This window comes from Felis catus, chromosome C1 (genome assembly GCF_018350175.1).
Source record: "Felis catus isolate Fca126 chromosome C1, F.catus_Fca126_mat1.0, whole genome shotgun sequence".
In the NCBI taxonomy this organism is placed as follows: Eukaryota; Metazoa; Chordata; class Mammalia; order Carnivora; family Felidae; genus Felis; species Felis catus.
Window position 1 is genome coordinate 28,921,242 of NC_058375.1, and position 20,013 is coordinate 28,941,254.

General features: G+C 45.8%; 1 protein-coding gene across 5 annotated transcripts in view; it reads right to left on the minus strand.

Annotated features, from left to right (window-relative positions):
- Positions 1-746: 746 nt before the first annotated feature.
- The window catches only part of MEAF6 (MYST/Esa1 associated factor 6), a 33,822-nt gene continuing 14,555 nt past the window's right edge, over positions 747-20,013 (minus strand). The window contains exons 5-8 of one of the 5 annotated variants that reach the window (XM_023258488.2): positions 14,686-14,875; positions 10,347-10,376; positions 9,527-9,560; positions 7,363-8,930 (exon numbers count right to left, since the gene is read on the minus strand). In XM_023258488.2, the coding sequence (XP_023114256.1) occupies positions 8,922-8,930; positions 9,527-9,560; positions 10,347-10,376; positions 14,686-14,875 (263 nt within the window). In that variant the 3' untranslated portion in view covers positions 7,363-8,921. Of the gene's footprint in view, positions 1,086-7,362; positions 8,931-9,526; positions 9,561-10,183; positions 10,242-10,346; positions 10,377-13,705; positions 14,533-14,685; positions 14,876-20,013 lie in introns of those variants that run through there. The other 4 variants (XR_002744423.2, XM_023258489.2, XM_045035560.1 and 1 more) reach the window with 4 other exon arrangements.

Here is a 20,013-nt window from a genome sequence, read left to right on the forward strand (position 1 = left end):
GCTCAGGCACCATCTTCCCAGACACTGCGGCATTCTAGAGGCCGAGCTGCACAGCGGAGCAGGGGGCGCCTGGGGGGCAGCCTGGAGAGGTGGTGCCAGGCTAACCTCCAAGCGGGAGGTTAGGGGTCCTGGTCCTAAACTCAAGAACTGGCTCTGCCACCCCAATTATGTCACCTGGGGCAAGTGACCACCCCACTCTGGGTCTCCCATTTCCTCGTCTGCAAAGTGGCGATAATGTACCTACCTGACAGGATTGTAGGGGGTACACAAGAGCATGCTTGTTGAGTGCGTGACCCAACGCCTGGCACATAGTAAGTGCTCATTAAAGAGCCTCTGGTGGCGTTCTCTGTGGGCTGTGTTCACCTCACCATCTCAACCTTCTTATCTGCCCCGAGAAGGACGTCAGCCAGGAATATATGAATTGTTTCTTTTTTTTCTCCCCCAGATGGATAAATGAGATATAAATGTTAAATATTTTATGTTTTTAAAAAATTTTTAAAGTTTATTTTTGAGAGAGTGAGAGCGCCAGTGGAGGAGGGGCAGAGAAAGAGACACAATCTGAAACAGGCTCTGGGCTCTGAGCTGTCAGCAGAGAGCCCCGATGCGGGGCTTGAACCCACGGGCCGTGACATCATGACCTGAGCTGAAGTTGGACGCTTAACCGACTGAGCCACCCAGGCACCCGGAATGTTAAATAAGTGAAAAGTGGGGCTGTCAAAATCATCCCCAAACACCATCAACAGGGCAAAATGGAAAAATACAGTTTTAATAATTCTATATTTGAACATCTCACCTAATTTGTACTTATTGTTTATGAAGCTTTTATAGTATCTGTATTTTTTTTAGAAACTGTTCTAACACAGAACAGCTGTGCAGCAAGTGGAGGAAAATGCCACACTGGCGATCTCCCTGCACATTAGGCCCCCGCTTCGTTCTTCACCCTGAACATTCTTTAGAAGCCTGCACTGGGCAGGAACCCAGGCGCAAGGTGGGAAGGATCTCAGCAAACATTATCTCGAAGCCTCCACACCTGCTCTTCAAGGCGCCCCGTGCCCATTGCTTCCAGCTTCCTTCGAAGGTTTTATCTGCACAAAGAAATGTCATTGCCTTATTTATAAAATACTTTCTTCCCATCAAGTACTGTATTCCAGATAAAAGGCTTTTTTAGGGGCCTCTGTTGCTTTGTATGGAACAGGAAGCTGCTGCTTGTGTTTTGAGGGATGGGGGAAGGGTCCTACAGGCCGGTGGCAGCAGGCAACGGGGCTAGACCGGGGGTGGCTAATGTCTAGAGGCTGTGCCTGGCCCTGCTGGCTCGTTGACCGGCACCAACAAAGACAGCAGAGCCCATGAGGCAGGTGCCAGCCGAGTCTGGGCTCCGGCGAGGGTTGAGTCAGTCCAGGGCCCTGACGGCCTGCACTTGCACCCAGCTTGGCTGTGCCAGCCATCCGGGGCTTGGAGCTGCCCTGTCCAGGGCCTCTTTCTCAATCTGGCGGCCAAGCCCGATGCCCAGGATGTTTCTTTCCCATGACTTGGGCTGTCACTGCAAAGCTCCACGCCACCTCCTGCCCTGCCCGCTGAGGCACCTTTCCTCACAAGGCCTCAGTGTTCCCACCTGTAAAAGGGACACACGGATCCCTGCATCTCTCTAGACTGACAAGAGGATACCTCAGTTGGTGTGGTGCCAGCCTGAGAGGGAAAAGTCCCGGCCGTGTGGCCCTGGGCCGCTCACTTCCCTCAGCTCCCTGGCTTGCCTCACAAAAGAGTTGTAAGGTTCCCACGGGCTCGTGGGAAGGAGAGGGTGCCAGGGCAGGACCTGATCCTGAGACAGAAGTTCAAGCCACCGAGGCGTGGAGAGGATCAGACTCAGGCGGCTGCCCCGCGTGCCCTTTCCTCCTCTGCCTTCCTGGTTCTAGAAGCTGAGAAGCTGGTGGGGAAACCAGTGAGTATGCAAATCCTTGCCCTGTTGGGAAATGATCCTGGGGAGCTCCCGGTGCATGGCCTCCTGCCAGCCCTTCCCGAACCCCCTCCCACACATCCCCCACCTCACCCTGGGGCTCTTACCAGCAGGGGCCAGGCCCTGAGTCTCCTTGCCAGCTGTCTCAATGCGGGTTAACCCTGCTGGGGGCACAGGGTGACTCCAGAAACCTTGGCCTCCCTGGCAGAGAATGACCTGGCCCCCAACGGATGAGAGTCCCTGCCCACTCTGCCCCCATCCCACTTTGTTAGCCTGAGGAACACCCAGTGGTCCCCGAAGAGCTGGGGAACTTCAACCAGGAGCAGGAGAGCTCTGAGGCTCCAGGGGAGTAGCTGGTTCTCCCAGGCCGCCCACCCCCGAGACTGCTAGCACCTGGAACATTGTTGGTCTCCCTCAGGGTGGCGTGGGGCAGTGGCTGAGAAGAGGCCACCGCTGACCATGCAGTTGCCACTTCCTTCCCTCATGTCCCCTCCCCTACAGAGAAGGGCAGGGCCCCCGGCCCAGAAGGAGGGGGTGGGCAGGCCTCCATCAGAGAAACTGGGACCCAGTGAAACACAAATCTAGGAGGTGGGTGTGGGGCGGGTGGTGGAGCCACCAGCCCAAGCCCCAGGCCCGGCTGGTCCCCTGGGGGCTCCTGGTCCCCTGGGGGCTCCTGCCCCCAAACAAGGCGGTCTCAGGATCCTAGCACTCTTTCTCTGGGGCTTCTCAAATCTCTGGCTCATTTTCTACCCCCTAGACCAGAGCAGAGTGGGTGGAGTTAAGAGCAGTGAGTAAGTGCCTGTTCAGGGGACCTCCTTGTTCAAGGGAAGGGTGTGGGAGATTTGGCTGAAAAAGACAGGAAGGAAAGCCCTGCAATTAAGGAAACTCAAGCCGTCCCAGGCCAGGATATGTAAATCCTTCCAGCTAGTTCCTGGATGGGGAGGAGGCCTCAGGCTGTCCTCCTAGGATGTGGCTTCCTGGAGCCCATCTCAAGGCAGCTGCTGGCCATCTCAAGTTGTCTGCCCATGTAAGAAGTGGCTGCAAAGGTGGAAGAAAAGGATCGGGCAACCCACAGCAACCCACACTGACTCCGGCATGTTGCTGGGTCTGGGAAGGGTCCAGCGGCTCAGATTCTGGCTGCTGTCCAGAGAAGAGCCCCACTGAAGGCCAGGGGTGCTTATGGTGCTCTGCCTGCCACCTGCTGGCACCTCCTGGTATGACTGTCTGTGCAGCAGGGGGCGGCTCAGCCCTCACAGCCACCAGCACTGGCCTGAACGAAATGCCAAGAGACAAGCATCTCCAATAGGATCTGAAAACAAGAATTTAAAGAGAATAATATGGAGAGTGCTAAGGCAAAAATGGGAATTCTTTTTTTTTTTTAAATACTTTTTTTTTTTTTTTTTGGTAACACTTATTTTTGGGAGAACGCAAGTGGGGGAGGGGCAGAGAGAGGGGGACAGAGGATCCTAAGCGGGCTCTGCGCTGACAGACAGCAGTGAGCCAGATGTGAGGCTCGAACTCACGAACCGTGAGATCATGACCTGAAGTTAGATGCTCATCTGACTGAGCCACCCAGGTGCCCCTCTTTTTTTTTTTTTTTTTTTTTTTTAATGTAAGCTCTACGCCCAATGCGGGGCTTGAACTCATGACCCTGAGATCGAAAGTCAGTTCTACCAACTAAGCCAGCCAGGTGCCCCCAAAATGGGAATTCTTAATGGCGTCTGCAGCTCCACCTGGCAAAGCGGCACCAGACGTCACAGTCACGCCTTCTACAAAACTGGAAGCTCCAGAAAATTCCAACTGCTACGGGTAACAAATAACCCAAGAAAAATCCTCAGGAACTGGAGGAATAAGGAAAGGGAGAAAAACAAAGCATTCACATTTCAAAAGTGATTGGGGCGATAAAAATCACAGTGAGATCCGTGTTTTAACCCCTCGGTACATTCTCTACAGCTCAGCAATCCCCCTGCTAAGAATCCTATTTGCAAAGCCGAAGGCGCCATGATACTGCCCGAAATGGCAAAAGAGGGAAAAGAGTATTCATGCCATCAGAAGACCCGTTACATAAATTTTGGTGTAAGCATATACAGGAATGTGAAGTAGCCGACAGAAGTGAGGCGGCTGCATTTACAGAACACTTTCCAAGCTGGGTTACTAGATCAAAAACGTACGCCACCATTTTTGTAAAAGCCACATGCGTGTGTGCGAATAAACTTTGGGAGGACACGCAATGAACGGCCTCTGGGAAGGACAACTAGTCGCTGAGGGACAGGTGGACTGACTTTTTTCCTTGACCCTACTCCAGCCCTATTTGAATGTATGTCGTTTGCATGTGTTACTTATTCAAATGAAATATTTTAAAGCCTGAGGAAGGTACAGAAGTAAGTTATGGGGGTGGGGGTGGGGATCTGAAGAGGGTTATTTTGGCCTGGGCGGGGCGGGGGGGGGTCCTCTAAAGTTTATTCTAGTACACGAACAGTCAACACTTAGAGCACAACGTGTGCGTGTTGTTAAAACATGACAACTGCCCATTCTGAAGATCAAAACGGTTGAATGCCAGCGACTGCTTGCGGTTCAAATGAACATTTATGAATTATCTACATGTACTAATGAGTATTTACGGAGACTGTATCACCACACATTCAGAGAACCAAAACAGGCTGAGCCAGAAAATGGATACAAATCGAAGGCCCGATATGTTCTCCCCACCTGCCATGAGCCATCCTCCATACCCTCCTTCCTGGGGACCACCGCCCTGAGCTGAAGTGGGGATCAGAATCCATACCACCGGCTGTCTTAGCAGTGAGAACCTTCACTCTGCAGAAGCAACTTCTTTTTTCTTAACTTTTTTCAACGTTTTATTTATTTTTGAGAGAGGGAGAAAGAGTGCAAGTGGGGGAGGGGGGAGAGAGAGGGAGACACAGGATCCGACGCAGGCTCCCCGCTCCCAGCTGTCAGCACAGAGCCCGATGTGCGGCTCGAACCAACGAACCCCGAGATCACGACCTGAGCTGAAGTCAGCCGCCCAGCCGACTGAGCCGACCCAGGCGCCCCTGCAGAAGCAGTTTTTGAAGCAAAGTGAAAGCGGTTTCAAATCATGAAGCTTCCCGTTTAGAAAATTCAGACACGAGAACATTTACATTAACACAGGAATGAGACTCCCAATTCCTTCCGACTCTCTCCGCGTCTTCCACGCACACCACCTTCCCCGGGCACTGAGGAGGACACCAATCTGGGAGAAGTCACTGTGTACAAAGAAGCACAAGGCCGCTCCCTCTCTCTCTCCACACTGCGCCAGGGCAGTGGCCCTGGGGTCGGGCTTCAGAGGTGAACTTCTACATGTAGTAATTAATGCCTCAGTCATTTGGAGTGAGGCTGAGGGGCAGAGCAGTCAGGAATAAAAGCAGAACAACTAGGTCACAGAGTGTTTCAAAACAGCGTATTTACTCCTTTCAAGGTTTGGCCATTTTAATATTTATTTCAATGCCCTTATTCACCGCACGGGTCGAGATATCGACAATACTCTCTATAGACTACTTAACAGAGTATTCTAGAGCACCCCAAGGCTCAATTTGTGCAAGCACTGGAAAGGCACCCAAGACACATACAGCGGCTCTGAAAAACCTACGCTCAGCTTGTATGGGCCGGATCCGAACTTACGGCGTTTCCCTCGGCCCCTCCCCCAGAAGAGCTTCCGATCTTTCACTTGGTGGGTTGTCCCTGCTCTCCATCTTCAACTTGTAGGGTCAGATGCTTTTGAGAACACTTTGAGTTTCTTCTTTTTTTTTTTTTTTAATTTTTTTTAATGTTTATTTGTTTTTGAGAGAGAAAGAGACAGAATGCGAGTGGGTTGGGGCAGAGAGAGAGGGAGGCACAGAATCTGAAGCAGGATCCAAGCTCCAAGCTGTCAGCACAGAGCCCGACGTGGGGCTCGAACTCACGAACTGTGAGATCATGACCTGAGCTGAAGTCTGACGCTCAACCGACTGAGCCACCCAGGCGCCCCGAGAACATTTTGAGTTTCAACAAACTATTTCCTCAGCCCCTGGAAGAGCATACCTGAGACTCCCTAGGGAGCTCTGTACAGACACCTACCTTCCAGAAGACACAAAATACAACTACCAAGTGCCTGGGTGTTTTAAAATGTCTCATAACTACCAAAAGGAGCGAAGGACAATCTCTTCCCGATGTGGACATGAGAAGGCTAAAGGCCTAAAGCAAAATACCATTCCAAACCCAAGTAACCTGGTGAAGACCTGTCCGGAAGGAAGCCCCTCTCAGGGCTCCTGGCAGCTGTTCCGGTTCCGAGGTCATCGGCCCAGTGGATGTTTGTGGACAAACTTAGTTAATAAGCAAAGTTACAAACATCACAAGCACGGTAAGCGGGATCTCTTGGGTTTCGTTCCTAAACCTCCCCAATCTAAAGACACAAGCAGTCTCTCGGGACGTAAATATCTTCGGTCTGTGGCCAGCTTTCAGGACAACTGGCAGGTCCCCTGATCAATGATTAAAACTTTATAGAGAAAAGAAGTATAAAGCAAGCAGCCTACTTCTAACCATGATTATACACACACATGTGTATTCACATACAGAGGTATGCTTTTATTTATTTACTTTTTTTTTTTTTTAATTTTAACCGTTGATTTATTTTTGAGAGAAAGAGAGAGAGGGCGAGTGGAGGGGAAGAGAGAGAGAGGGTGGCACAGAATCCGAAGCAGGCTCCAGGCTCCGAGCTGTCAGCACAGAGCCTGATGCGGGGCTCGAACCCACAAACTGTGAGATCATGACCTGAGCCGAAGCCGGAGGCCTAACCGACTGGGCCACCCAGGCGCCCCAAGTATGCTTTTAAATGATACATCTTTTTTTTTTTTTTTTTTTTAATTTTTTTTCCAACATTTATTTATTTTTGGGACAGAGAGAGACAGAGCATGAACGGGGGAGTGGCAGAGAGAGAGGGAGACACAGAATCGGAAACAGGCTCCAGGCTCTGAGCCATCAGCCCAGAGCCTGACGTGGGGCTCGAACTCACGGACCGCGAGATCGTGACCTGGCTGAAGTCGGATGCTTAACCGACTGCGCCACCCAGGCGCCCCTGATACATCTTTTTAAGTGCAATCCGACTAGATCTCCAGCAAATGTCAGAGAGTCAGAAATATTTTCAGGTTTGCTGTGTGCTTTTCCTTGGGATCATGGAAACTGTAGGAACCCCCACTCCTCTCTTCCGGGAAAGGGAGAAACTAGCAAAGAAGGACAGAGAAAGCTTCTGGTTCCCATCGTTTTCAGTTTTACAGTTGTTTCTTTCTTTTTTTAAGGAACGATCTAAATATAAGAAACTATTTTCTTAAAAATGCAGACACCGGAGTCCTCTTACCAAAGACATAGCCAAAGACATCTAATTAGCCACAGAGTCAAAAAAAAAAAAAAGTTTATTTGAGAACAAGACTGAAAGCGTTTGCACATCCGACAAGGTAGACTCATTCTGATAACAGATGCCATCCGTATTCAGCTCTACCAATATTATCACAATGGAACATATTTCTTCTAACAAAGATATGGGCATAAATCAAGGACTATGACTAAACAGCATCAAAGGAAAGGTGGGGCCCCAAATCTTATCCCACAGACTGATTCGCAACATAGGATTTCAATCAAACACTCCTAATGCAGTGGTTCGCAACCTGGCTTCTTATCAGAATCCCAGGAACTCTTTGGAAGGAAATCCCCAAAACTAGACTGCACCCCAGTCAGAGTCTCTGGTGGGGGGAGGGCCCAGGCATCGGTAGGTCTTTAAGCTCTCCAGGTGATTCCAGTGAGCAGCCGAGGTAGAGCACCACTCAAGAGGCAGGTGACAGTTCAACAAATCGGCAAGATCCTCAGCCCGGCCGGCCCGGTGAGGAAGGGGGTCTGCCGGGCATCGCTGGCTCTCGCGGATCCTATCTTTCACTCTGCTCAAGAACTCCATACGTTACTGGCTTTGGGTGCAACTGAGAGCCTTTCCATATGCCTGAATGATTTTTAGAGCAACGTTTAATCAGGCAGATACCAGCAAAGAGAGAAAAATGGAGAATGAAAGAAATTTCCATCAGGCATGATATGAATAAATAAAATAAGTGAAAAAACAATCTCAGGTTTAAAAGTAAAGCATGAGAAGTCAACACCTGTGAAATTTTATTTATATAAAAGAATAAAAATATTTTAAAAGGATTGATTTAAACTTAGGTCTTTCAGCTTTTCCTGTTCCTTGAACATGAAACTGCTTCCAACGCAGAAAGATTTAAGATAGGTAATTATTAAATAAACACTCTTTACCTTTCCCCTGCAAAAAAAAACACAGAGCCGCGTTTCCCATCTTATTTATGGTAAACCAGATCATTCTCTGTTAAAAATAGTGGCAACTGCGCGAAGCGGACGATCAGATATGCCAGCAGGAAGGTATGAGCTGTACAACGGCATTACAAAAAGTCCCAAAAGAAAAGAAGATGGTAAAAACAATAGAAAAATAATAAAACACAAACCAAATAGGAAAATGCCAGATATTTACAGCCTCCCTCTGAAATGGGACCTATGTTCTACTTTCGGCATAAAACAAAACCGGAGAACATGTCTCAATGGGTATCACAGACGAAGAAGCTGGTGCCAGCCAGTTTGGGGGGGGGGGGTGGAGGGGGAGAGACACTCATTCCAAGAAGGGAAAAACGCACAGTTAGCAACTTGCTGGAATTGTAACCACGTCTTGGTCTTCTTGCTGTTCTGTTACCAAAAATGACACAAAGTAAATGATCCAATGTGGTCTTACAGAAATGACTTGTCACCACGGTTCAGAACAAACTATTCAGAGTCACAGGCACTGGGTCTGGGTAAGCAGAGGTGGGTGGCCGCACACTCAGGTGAGGGATATTTATCTTTGTGAGGTCGGAGGAGGGAAGCAGGGCTCTATAGCCTGGAAGCTTCTGCGCTAATGAGTCTTCTAATAGTCCTAAAGAGAGAAAAACAAAGTCCCAACTTACACTCAGTAGAACATCAGTTTGAACCTAGGGGAAAAAAAAAAAAAAAAAAAAAAACCTCACCCATAAAGAACCCTGCTAGGGGGTTGCTCTGTAGCCAAATATTCTACTTCAAATGTAACAGACAACACTTCACATCTGAAAATGGCCTGTCTTCCAAGTCCAGAGAGGGACCGAAACATCAATGCTGCCCTTATCAGGCCCCCTGAGCTCACCAATCAGAGAAAGAAAGAAAAAAAAAAAATCCTAGTAGTAATTCATTCTTTAATCAAAGGGACTTTTTCTTCAGGAAAAATGTGTGACCCCTTTCTCTACCCAAAATACAAAAGAAAGTAACACCTACAAGTTGAAGTGTACCCAAATGGACACCCCAGCCTTCAAAATGAGAGCTGCAACCCGAGAGAGAGACAAGAGAGACAAGAGACAGAGAGAGAGAGAGAGAGAGAGAGAGAGAGAGAGAGAGAGAGAGCGCGCTCATGCGGGAGCACTCAGGCTCTGAGAACAAACACATGGTTCTAATCATCTACAAAATCACCAGTCTCTCTGAAATGGTCTGGCTGATACTTACAGCTCGTGGTTTTTTGTTTAACTTCAGATCAATCCTGTGATAGAAAAGATAAAAGATATTTGCATTTTAATTTACAGAAAAAGGGGCCAGGAATCAGCTACTGCATAGGGCACAAGCTATAACAAAGACTATTTGGTTAAGTAAAATCCACATTCTTCATTAGACTATGTCACATTTAGTTGTTTACCCAGATATTATTGAGCAAGTATTTAAAAACATAAGCAGATACTCTTGCCGCAAGGCAGACTTAGATGACAAAAAGAAATGTACAGCAGTTACGAAAGCCGTATCATTTTAAAACTATTCAGAACTAGGCGTTAAAGAGATTGGATTAAGAGGGCATGCTCTACGTTAATGTGTTAGCTCTGTAACTCTATCACTGATAATCACTGAGACACATAATGATTAAGAACAGGAAAGAGACTAGGAGTTTGTATTTCTGGACAGGAAACACAAAAGAAATTAAACAAATTTCAATTTTTAAGTCTTTCCAAAGCAAAATATCAAGATCTTAAACTATTAATCTCCTTACGAAGCAAAGCCAGAAAATCAATTTAAATGTGAATTAAAAGTAAAGGTTATCTACTTTTAAAGAAATTAAAATGCATAAGAGTGAAGTTTACTTAATTTTGCTTAAGTTATTAAATAAAATGTTACCTCCATCACGTTTTTCTGTTTTTAAAAAAAACTTCCCAGCCTAACCTAATATACATACCTACAATTGAACAGATAAACTATGGGTTAGAAAGGTCTCAAAAAGGCATATCGGTCTCTACACACTAAACAACACAGCACAAATACTAATTCAAATCAAACTTACTCAAAGTCATAATCAAACATGCCAGACGGGCTGAGGGGCAGCATTTGAAAGGAAGAAAGCAATAGAAATTAATATACTAATTGAATAAATTAGTCGATTAGCCACCCTAGCAAGATTTGTAGAAACAAAATCAGCTTTCAGAATCTTAAGCGATAAAGTTTCAAACATCAAAGCACCCAAGATTTTGTGGTTGGGAGAGTCCCTTCCCTCCTGGATTTTGTATCAGAGCAGACTATGAAAGGAAAAGTTATTTCATTAGGAAACGAGGTAACTGCAGGCCCTCTATTAGCTGCCAGACTCAGAGTTAGAACTTGTAAAATATTTAATTGTCATGAAGAATATAAATAGGGCATTAGAAGAAATAGAGAAAGAAGGGTTTAGTCATACAATGAAAGGTGCTTCGAAGACAGTACTAACAATTCAGCACATTATACTTTGACCAACATAAGAGATAAAAACATCATACATTTTTAAAAAGAAAGCATTTTGCAACTTTGAACTCAAGTTCTATGTTGGAGGCATGTCTGGGGAGCACGGTCCTCTTTCTACAGCATTCATCCTAGAGGCCCAGGGTCAAACGAGTCACCTCAGTGCTAGGCCTGCTCCAGAAACTGCAGAGGCAAGTCACTTTGCCCCTGAACTGGCGATGACAGCTAACTGTTCCTGTCAGGGCCAGGACTTCGAACACCCAAACCGACGGCCCCCCCTACTAAAACAAAGGAGAGCCGATCTCCCCAAGCCCCCAAGCCTTGGGGATCTGCAAGGGAACGGTGAAAGGGAGGAGGCTGTGTAGGCCATCGCTGCTAACAGACCACGGTCCGGGCAGACCTCCAAGGCAAACATGAACCCTGAGCATGACACCGGCTCCTTGGCTGTTGTAACACCTTTTACACCGTAGGTAGGTGCTGGAACAATATGCAAAATGCTGTATTTTCCTCCTAGCCCATGTTTGCAAGAGTGAAGCTGGAAGAAAGCATAACTTCGGTATCCCTGATGCAACCGTGTCACTTACGGCATCTGGGAAAGGGTACACGGTGTACCAACCGGGAACTATCAACAACCTAACTCTCGGCCTAATTTTGTTCGCAAATTAAAGTAGACTGTACCCACCTAATGAAAACTTTGCAAACTACCTGGAAGAATTCTAGGGTTTTGTATATTAGTAAAGACCTGTAAGAACAGCTGTAAGTTATTATTGCAGCTTTCTTCCTTATAGCCGCTGGGACTTATTGTTCAGATACCCTGTAAAATATAAGAATTCAGAACAGGGTGATCATCTGTGAGTGCTAAACATTATTTAATAAATGTTCATATTCCTAAGGAGGACAAATCCAAAAGTTATTCCTTTTTGCTCAAGCTCCATATTTATTTCCACTTTGCTTTACTCAGCACTAAATGGGCCTGGCACACAGTGGGTACTCAGGCATTTGCTGAAATAATTTACAACTGACTTCATCTAAATAGGTGGGGGGGGGGTGGCACATTGCGGGGGAGATACAAGTACCGTTCGGGGTGCAAACGTTCAAATGTGTACAAACAAAAAGCACTCCAGCCCCAGCCCTGTGCCCACTAGGAGAGACATCAGTCAGGGGGCAAGGGGTCTGGACACTTCCTGACCAAAGATGGCAGAAATCTGAGAACTTTAACTGGCCACTGAGATGCCACTGCAGTGCACTGAACCTGTTTACACAGAAAGAAGGCAAATCAGCTCCACTCTGCTCCCTTGGGGCAGGTAAGCGCCTACAGCCAAAGGGAGGAGGCCGGCCAGATACCACACCAGGCGGGTAACAAAAGGCTCCAGCTTTCCAGACAGAAAATGTCATTTGTGAAAGCAATAACTAACATCGAAGATCTTTATAAATCCTAGTATTTATAAAAATGGCAGGAAGAAACGCTGTTTCTATGGAAATCTACTAGTACTAGAAGCCTGCAGGAGGAAAGTTAAGTTCATGCTTAATTCCCTTTTATCGGTCAGCTGATCATGGCATTAAAAAAAGGCAAGGATTGGGGCACCAGTCGGTTAAGCATCCGACTTCGGCTCAGGTCATGATCTCACGGTTCGTGAGTTCAAGCCCCGCGTTAGGCTCTGGGTTGTTGGCTCGGAGCCTGGAGCCTGCTTCGGATTCTGTGTCTCCCTCTCTCTCTCCCCCTCCCCTGCTCATGCTCTGTCTCTCTCTGTCTCAAAAATAAATAAAACATTAAAAAAAAATTTTTTTTTCAAAGGGAAGGATTACCTATAATAAACAGTAGCTATCTACTGTACCACAAATGGAAGAAACATCCAGAAACTTTCAAGGAATGTTCCCCCTACTCAGGACACTGTGAAATAGGAAAAGAGTAATTACTTTAAAATGACACTGGAGTAAATTTAATAAAAGCAACACAGAGCACGACAATTATCTTGACAATTTAAAAAAATATTTTGAGCATGGTTCGGGGGGGTGGGGGGCGGCCCGGGTGGCTCAGTCGGTTGAGCGCCTGACTCTTGATTTCTGCTCAGGTCATGATCCCAGGGACATGGGATCACACCCCGCATCAGGCTCTGCACTGAGCGTGGAGCCTGCTTAAGATTCTCACTCTCTCTCCCCCTGCCCCTTGTTCCACCCCTCCCCCACTCACGTGCTCTCTTAAAAAAAAGAAAAAAAAGATTATGGTTCCCTGCTACTGTTTGTGATCAGTTAGCATTAGTCCTACCACAGTGATTATATAGCCTATAACCTACACACAAAAAAAGATAAGCAATTTTTGCTATTTGTTACTGCAGTTACGAGATTGGCATAGTGATTTTTGGTTTGCAGGAAAGTGCTGAGCAGCAGTCTTGAGTCACCATTTGGAGGAAATACTATTTCTGCAGTCTAAAAACCACCACCACCATTGACAAGAAAAATTTTTAGAAGAATTAAAGAATCTATTATTGATGCCTAGGAGGCTTAAACCAGTTTAAGTTCATTCTACATTATCCCCATGTGCCATAACCATGAAGCTAACAACGTGAATGCCTTGGGTGCGTGTGAAGGAACATCCTACACGTCTGTGGAACAAGCCAGCCCAGAAGCACACTGGAGCACAGGGAGCTCCGCCCTCCTTGCCCTTCCCCTTTCCTCTCAATGTGCAGCCTCCTGGGGCGCCTGGGTGGTTCAGCCAGTTAAGTGGTCCACTTCTCTTCAGGTCATGATCCCATGAGTTCCAGCCCTGAGCCGGGCTCTGTGCTGACAGCTCAGAGCCTGGAGCTGCTTCAGATTCTGTGTCTCCCTCTCTCTCTGCTCTTCCCCTACTCATACTCTGTCTCTCAAAAATAAATAAAAACATTAAATATATATACACACACACATCTATCTATCTATCTATCTATCTATCTATCTATCTATCCACACACACACACACACACACACACACACACACACACACACACACACATATATGCAGGCTCCCAAGAGGAGCAGGACAAAAGCCAGCCTGTGGATACCTGGTTTTCATGCCTCCCAGAAGAAGGTTTGAGGTCAGGGCAAGATTCTTCTAGAAACTATGCCATTACCCTCTCTGAGTACAGCTGTTTAATTTCCAATTATCTGAGTTAATAGTCCCAGGCAGAGTGAATGCTAAAATCTTCTCTGGATGACACCTGACCTCTCTGTCCACTGATGTCATACCTATCTCATTACACACTGTAAAAACAAAAGAAACCAAAAGACAACCCCCAGCCCACATACACAGTGGACACACATTATCTAGAAAGGCACTCTCATATCTTATAGACTTTATACTACTCCTCTCTGATATCTGAAATCAGCATATTAGAGAGATATATAACAAATCACAAGCAATCAAAAAACCTGTATTTAAAGAGAAAAAAGGCATGTCAGATCAGCTCTCTCCATGCACAAGCGAATAACTGTAGGCAGGGACCAGGATTAAGAGCAGAAGACTTTCTCCACTTTTCCAGCTTCCCAACATGTACTCGTGGCATTTTCCAAAGACTATTACACACATTCCATTTCTACTTCCCCTTTTGCCCTTCTAAAAGGATGCCAAATTCACCGCATTAAACAAAGTTTTCATAGAATGCCATTCTTCTACACTAGAACAGTGGGAAGGATGTCTTCCTTCATGGTTACTCTAAATGCCCACCAATTCCTCCACTGGAGAAAACTTCTATTTCATTTGGATCAAAGCAATCGCTCCCCATCTGCAACACAAAGAGGGCACCAATCCCAAAGGATTCTCACTCTGGTACAGACCCTTAACAGCAATGGTCACGGAGGCTGCGGGGGGTAGGGGGGGTGGGCAGGGGGGACAGGGGGGCAGGGGCGGGCGGGGAGGGGAGGCCCCTGCCACTGACCTGTGCCGGTTTTTATTCTTTCGTTTTTTATGGCTGCTGTGATGACTCCCTGAGGAAGTAGAAGCAGCCTTCTGAGGCTTCACTCCCTGCACAGATCCATCCAGATCCTCAGGGTCCTCCTGGCTGGGCTCATTTTCCTGATTGTGGAAGTCTGGAGAAGTATCACTTTCCGTCCCGCTTCCCGGCTCCCCTGGAGGGAATAAACACAGGTCCCAGAAGCAAGGTCAGCATTCCTCAGGCAGTCTGTCCGGCAGCCAGGAGAGATGTCTCGGAGCACTAATACACAGAAAAAGAGACTATTTCCTATCCTCAAGGACCAGGCATTTTACCTGACAGGAAAATACTTGCAGACAGAGAAGGTATGTACCCTCAAGGCATCAGAGTTACCAGTGTTCCTGAACTAGAAGTCCTCTGAGACACCATAACCAAAAGCAGCCTTTCTAAGCACTGCTGGGAGATGGGACCATACAACCAGGAGTTATTTAAACACAGAATCCACGAATGGGATTAATAATTATACAAGAAGCCTGGGTTCCTTCCCCAGACTGTACAGAAATCCTGTCTATCAAGAAAGGGGGCTTGGGATGCCTGGGCGGCTCAGCCGGTTAGGCCTCCGACTCTTGGTTTCAGCTCAGGTCATGATCTCATCAGGTTCTGGTATCAGGCTCCGCGCTGACAGTGCGGAGCCTGCTGAGGATTCTTTCTCCCTCCCACCCTCTCCCTCCCAGCTACGACTCTCTCTCTCAAAATAAATAACTTTATAAATAAATACATAAATAAAGTGGTAATATTCTTCAGCTGACACATATTCCCAATTTTAAAACATCCTTTATATATTAAATAAAAAATTAAAAAACATTCTGCATAAACAAATGCTCTTTAAAACATTTATTTATTTATTTATTTATTTATTTATTTATTTATTTATTCATTCATTTAGAGAGACCGCGCGCACACACATGCGACAGAGAGAGAGGGAGAGAGAAATCCCAAGCAGGCTCCATGCTGTCAGCACAGAGCCCAATATAGGGCTCGAACTGACAAACTGTGAGATCAAGACCTGAGTCAAAATCAAGAGTCAGACATCTACCCATCTGAGCCACCGGGGTGCCCCATAAATAAATACTTTTAAGAATAATTGTATATACTCTGGCAAATGTATACCTAGGTTTTTCCTGAAAGGAATTTCTTGAGACCTTAATAGATGAGGATGGAAGAATACTTTCACTTTACTCAGCTATTGAAGGACCCTAAGTATGTACACGTTTTTCTGTTTTAAATTTTTTAAAATTTTTTGTACACTATCTGTTTGTAAAAACTGTCAAGAGGGGTCTTGTGGACAGCAGAGCCAGACCCCAATTTTTTTCTTTTTATACCTTTGTATTATAAACTGTTGGGAAGGATTTCAAATTGAGTAGGCCATGGGTATAAGAAGAAAAGAAAGGGATGGTCCCAAAAGAGCGGAAGGGAGAAATGGAACCAGATCTCAGAAACCATGAAACCCTACTTCTGAACACTTCATGAGAGCAACAGAAGAGGGAGCCCTACAACCAGGAAGCCAGAGAAAGCGTGCTGGTGAACTGTGCTTCTAAGGTTCAGGGAAACCCATTTCAGGTAAAAATTAGCAAACAAACTTCAAACTGCAGGAACCACGACTGTGGGGGCACTGGCATAAGAAGAGACCTACAGATCAAAAGAATTCAAAGTCCAGTTACAAACATTTTTACATTTACAGTCCAATGATTTTCATGGGCGACAAGACAATTCAATGAAGAAAGTGTCGTCTTTCTGATAAATAATGCTGGGACAAGTGGATGTCCACGAAGGAAAGAATGAAGTTGGAGCCCTGTCTCACACCAAACACGAAAATTAACTCAAAATGTATCACAGGCCTAAATGTAAGTAAGGGCTAAAAACTAAAACTCTCAGAACTCATTTGATTAGGCAAATGGTTTCTCAGATAGGACCGCAAAAGGAAGCATAACAAGGAAAAAAATGTAATTGAACTATATTGTTTTATTATAAAAAACTCTTGAGCTGCAAACAATATTCCAAAAAAGTAAAAAAAAAACAATTCACAGAATGGGAGAAATATTTGCGATTCATATATGTGATAAGACCTTTTTTTGTTTGTTTGTTTCTACTTCTGTTTACAAACCCTTATGCCGAGGGCTGACTTTCAGTAGATTGCAGTGAGGGAGGTGCTCTGCCGGGAACGAAACCCCAACCCACAAATGGGCTGTCTACAAATGGCTTAGCTCTAGGCTCTCCACGAACATATATCATGTGACGGGCGAGGGAGCAGCCCCTTTCTGGCTGCACCCTGTTTCCCAGGACAAGAGGCTCTCCGCACTGGATTTAGAGGCATTCAGTCACCATCCCGCAGTTGGTAGCTTCGCCCCGTTGGCTCTTCAGCCAAGCACATATACCAAATCTGATGAGGCCTCATATCCAGAATATATATAAGAACTCTTAGAACCCACTAATGAAAAGAGAAAAAGCCAAATTAAAAAATCGGCAAAGGATCTGCACACATTTCTCAGAAGAAGATACACAGTGGTCAATAACACGTGGAAAGATGCTCAACGTCACGAGCCATTAGGAAAGTGTAAATGAAAACCACAGATACTAGGAAGATAAACAATAACGAGTGTTGGTGAGGATGTGGAGAAACTGGAACCCTCATACACTGCTGATGGGAAGAGAAAATGGTGCAGCCACACTGGAAAGTTTGGCAGTCCCACAAGTCCCGTGTGAACGAAAACAGGCTCACACAAAACTTGTCATGGATGTTCACGGCAGTGTTACTCAACAGTAGCCAAGCGACCATTAACTGATGAACGCATAAATAAAATGTGGTACAGCCACACAATGCAATATTATTCAGCATTAAAAAGAAACATAATACTAATACACATTCTGTTGTGGGTTTGCTTGTTTGTTTTCCTTGGTGTGGTTATAGTGTTAAGAGCCTATCGTTTACAGAGAACTACCATATCATCCGGCAATCCTACCTCTGGGCACTTAACCAAAAGAACTGAAATCAGGATTTTGAAGAGACACCTGCACTCCCAAGTCGACTGCAGCATTCATTCACATTACCCAAGGTGTGGAAACAACCTTCAGGTCCATCAACAGATGAACGGATAAAGAAAATGTGGTATATACCTATAGCGGAATGTATTATTTGGCCTTAAGACAAAGAAGGAAACCCTGACATATGCTGCAAGGCTGATGAATTAGGAGGACGTCGTGCTAACTGAAGTAAACCAGTCCCAGGAGGGCAAACACCGCATGATTCGATTCCGGTGAGGGGTCTAAAATAGATTCACAGAAGCAGAGAGCAGGATGCTGGCAGCCTCCAGGGGGAAGGAGAAATGGCGAGCGGAAAGTTTCAGCCAGACAACACGAAGAATCTCTAAGAGATCTGCCGTACAACACTGTACCAGTAGTTAACAATACTGTATCGGGCACTTAAAAATCTGTGTGGCTCAGCTGGTAGAGCATGTGACTCTTACTCTCAGGTCTGGAGTTCAAGCCCCAAGTTAGGCGTTGAGCCTACTTAAAAAAAAAAAAAAAAAAAAAAATCTGTGGAACCCATTTTTAGTGTTCTTACAACAATTAAAAAAAAACTCTATGAAATATGTATACAAGAAAAATAGTATGATGTTTAGGATTTTCAATATAACACAGGGGGTGGAAGTGAGAGTACGGAGGGTGTGAACATGGCGCTGACCGTGTTCTGATGATTTGGGGGCCATGTGCTAGATACACAGGGGTTTGTCATTTTACGGTCTTTATCAGTCTAGATTCAAAAATTCACTTTGATAAAGAGTTGAAAAGTACTCACTTTTAAGACATCCAGATGGCCAACTGACACATGAAAAGATGCTCAACATCACTCATCATCAGGGAAATACAAACCAAAACCACAATGAGATACCACCTCACACCTGTCAGAATGGCTAACGTTAACAACTCGGGCAACAATAGATGTGGGCAAGGATGCGGAGAAAGAGGACCTCTTTTGCATTGTTGGTGGGAATGCAAGCTGGTGCAGCCACTCTGGAAACAGTATGGAGGTTCCTCAAGAAATTAAAAATAGAACTATCCTATGACGCAGCAATTGCACTACTAGGCATTTATCCAAGGGATACAGGTGTGCTGTTTCAAAGGGACATGTGTACCCCCATGTTTCTAGCAGCACTATCAACAATAGCCAAAGTATGCAAAGAGCCGAAATATCCACCAACGGATGAATGGATAAAGAAGATGTGGTATATATACATACGATGGAGTATTACTCGGCAATGAAAAAGAATGAAATCTTGTCATTTGCAACCACATGGATGGAACTAGAGGGTATTATGCTAAGTGAAATTAGTCAGAGAAAGACAAATATCATGACTTCACTCATGAGGACTTTAAGACACAGAACAGATGAACAGAAGGGAAGGGAAGCAAAATAATATAAAAACAGGGAGGGGGCAAAACAGAAGAGACTCTTAAATAAGGAGAACAAACAGAGGTTACTGGAGGGGTTGTGGGAGGGGGGATGGGCTAAATGAGTAAGAGGCATTAAGGAATCTACTCCTGAAATCATTGTTGCACTATATGCTAACTAACTTGGATGTAAATTAAAAAAAAAATAAATAAATAAAATAAAGTAGTCACTTTTCCACGTAGTTTACCCAATAATATCTACAACAGGCCTTCCCAAGCTATGCCTTTAGGAATGCAAATGGTGACACTCTTTTTGGAAAGTCTAGGGTGTTTTCCAAAACCAAAATCCCATTCCCCGATTCTCCAGACACCAACAACTGGATTCCATTCTGACACTAACTACCAGAGTTAGGGCAGACCCACAGCTTAAGGGCTCAATCCCATAAGAGTGCCCCACTTCAAACACCAGTCCCAACTCCCAGGCCTCCCATACTTCTGACCAACCGGCTATAAATCAGGGGTACCCTAAACCCCTTCCCTCAGCTTCCATAATTTGTAACAATAGCCACACAAACTCAGGAATGTGATTTACTTACTGTTAACGCTGTCTACTATACGGGGTACAGCTCCGGAGCAGCGAAATGGAAGAGACGCACGGGGCAAGGTACCCACACCTTCTCTGGGCCTACCACCCTGCCATTCACCAAGAAAAGCTCCACCGTTTAGGGGTTTAATGGAGATTTCATTACGCAGTCGTGATTAATTAAGTCATTGGCCACTGGTGATTCACTCAGTCTCTAGCCCCTCTCCTTTGCCCTCTCTCAGAGGTTTGGGGGTAGAGCTTAAAGTTCTAAGCCACCATCCTGGAGCTCTCTAGGGGCCCCC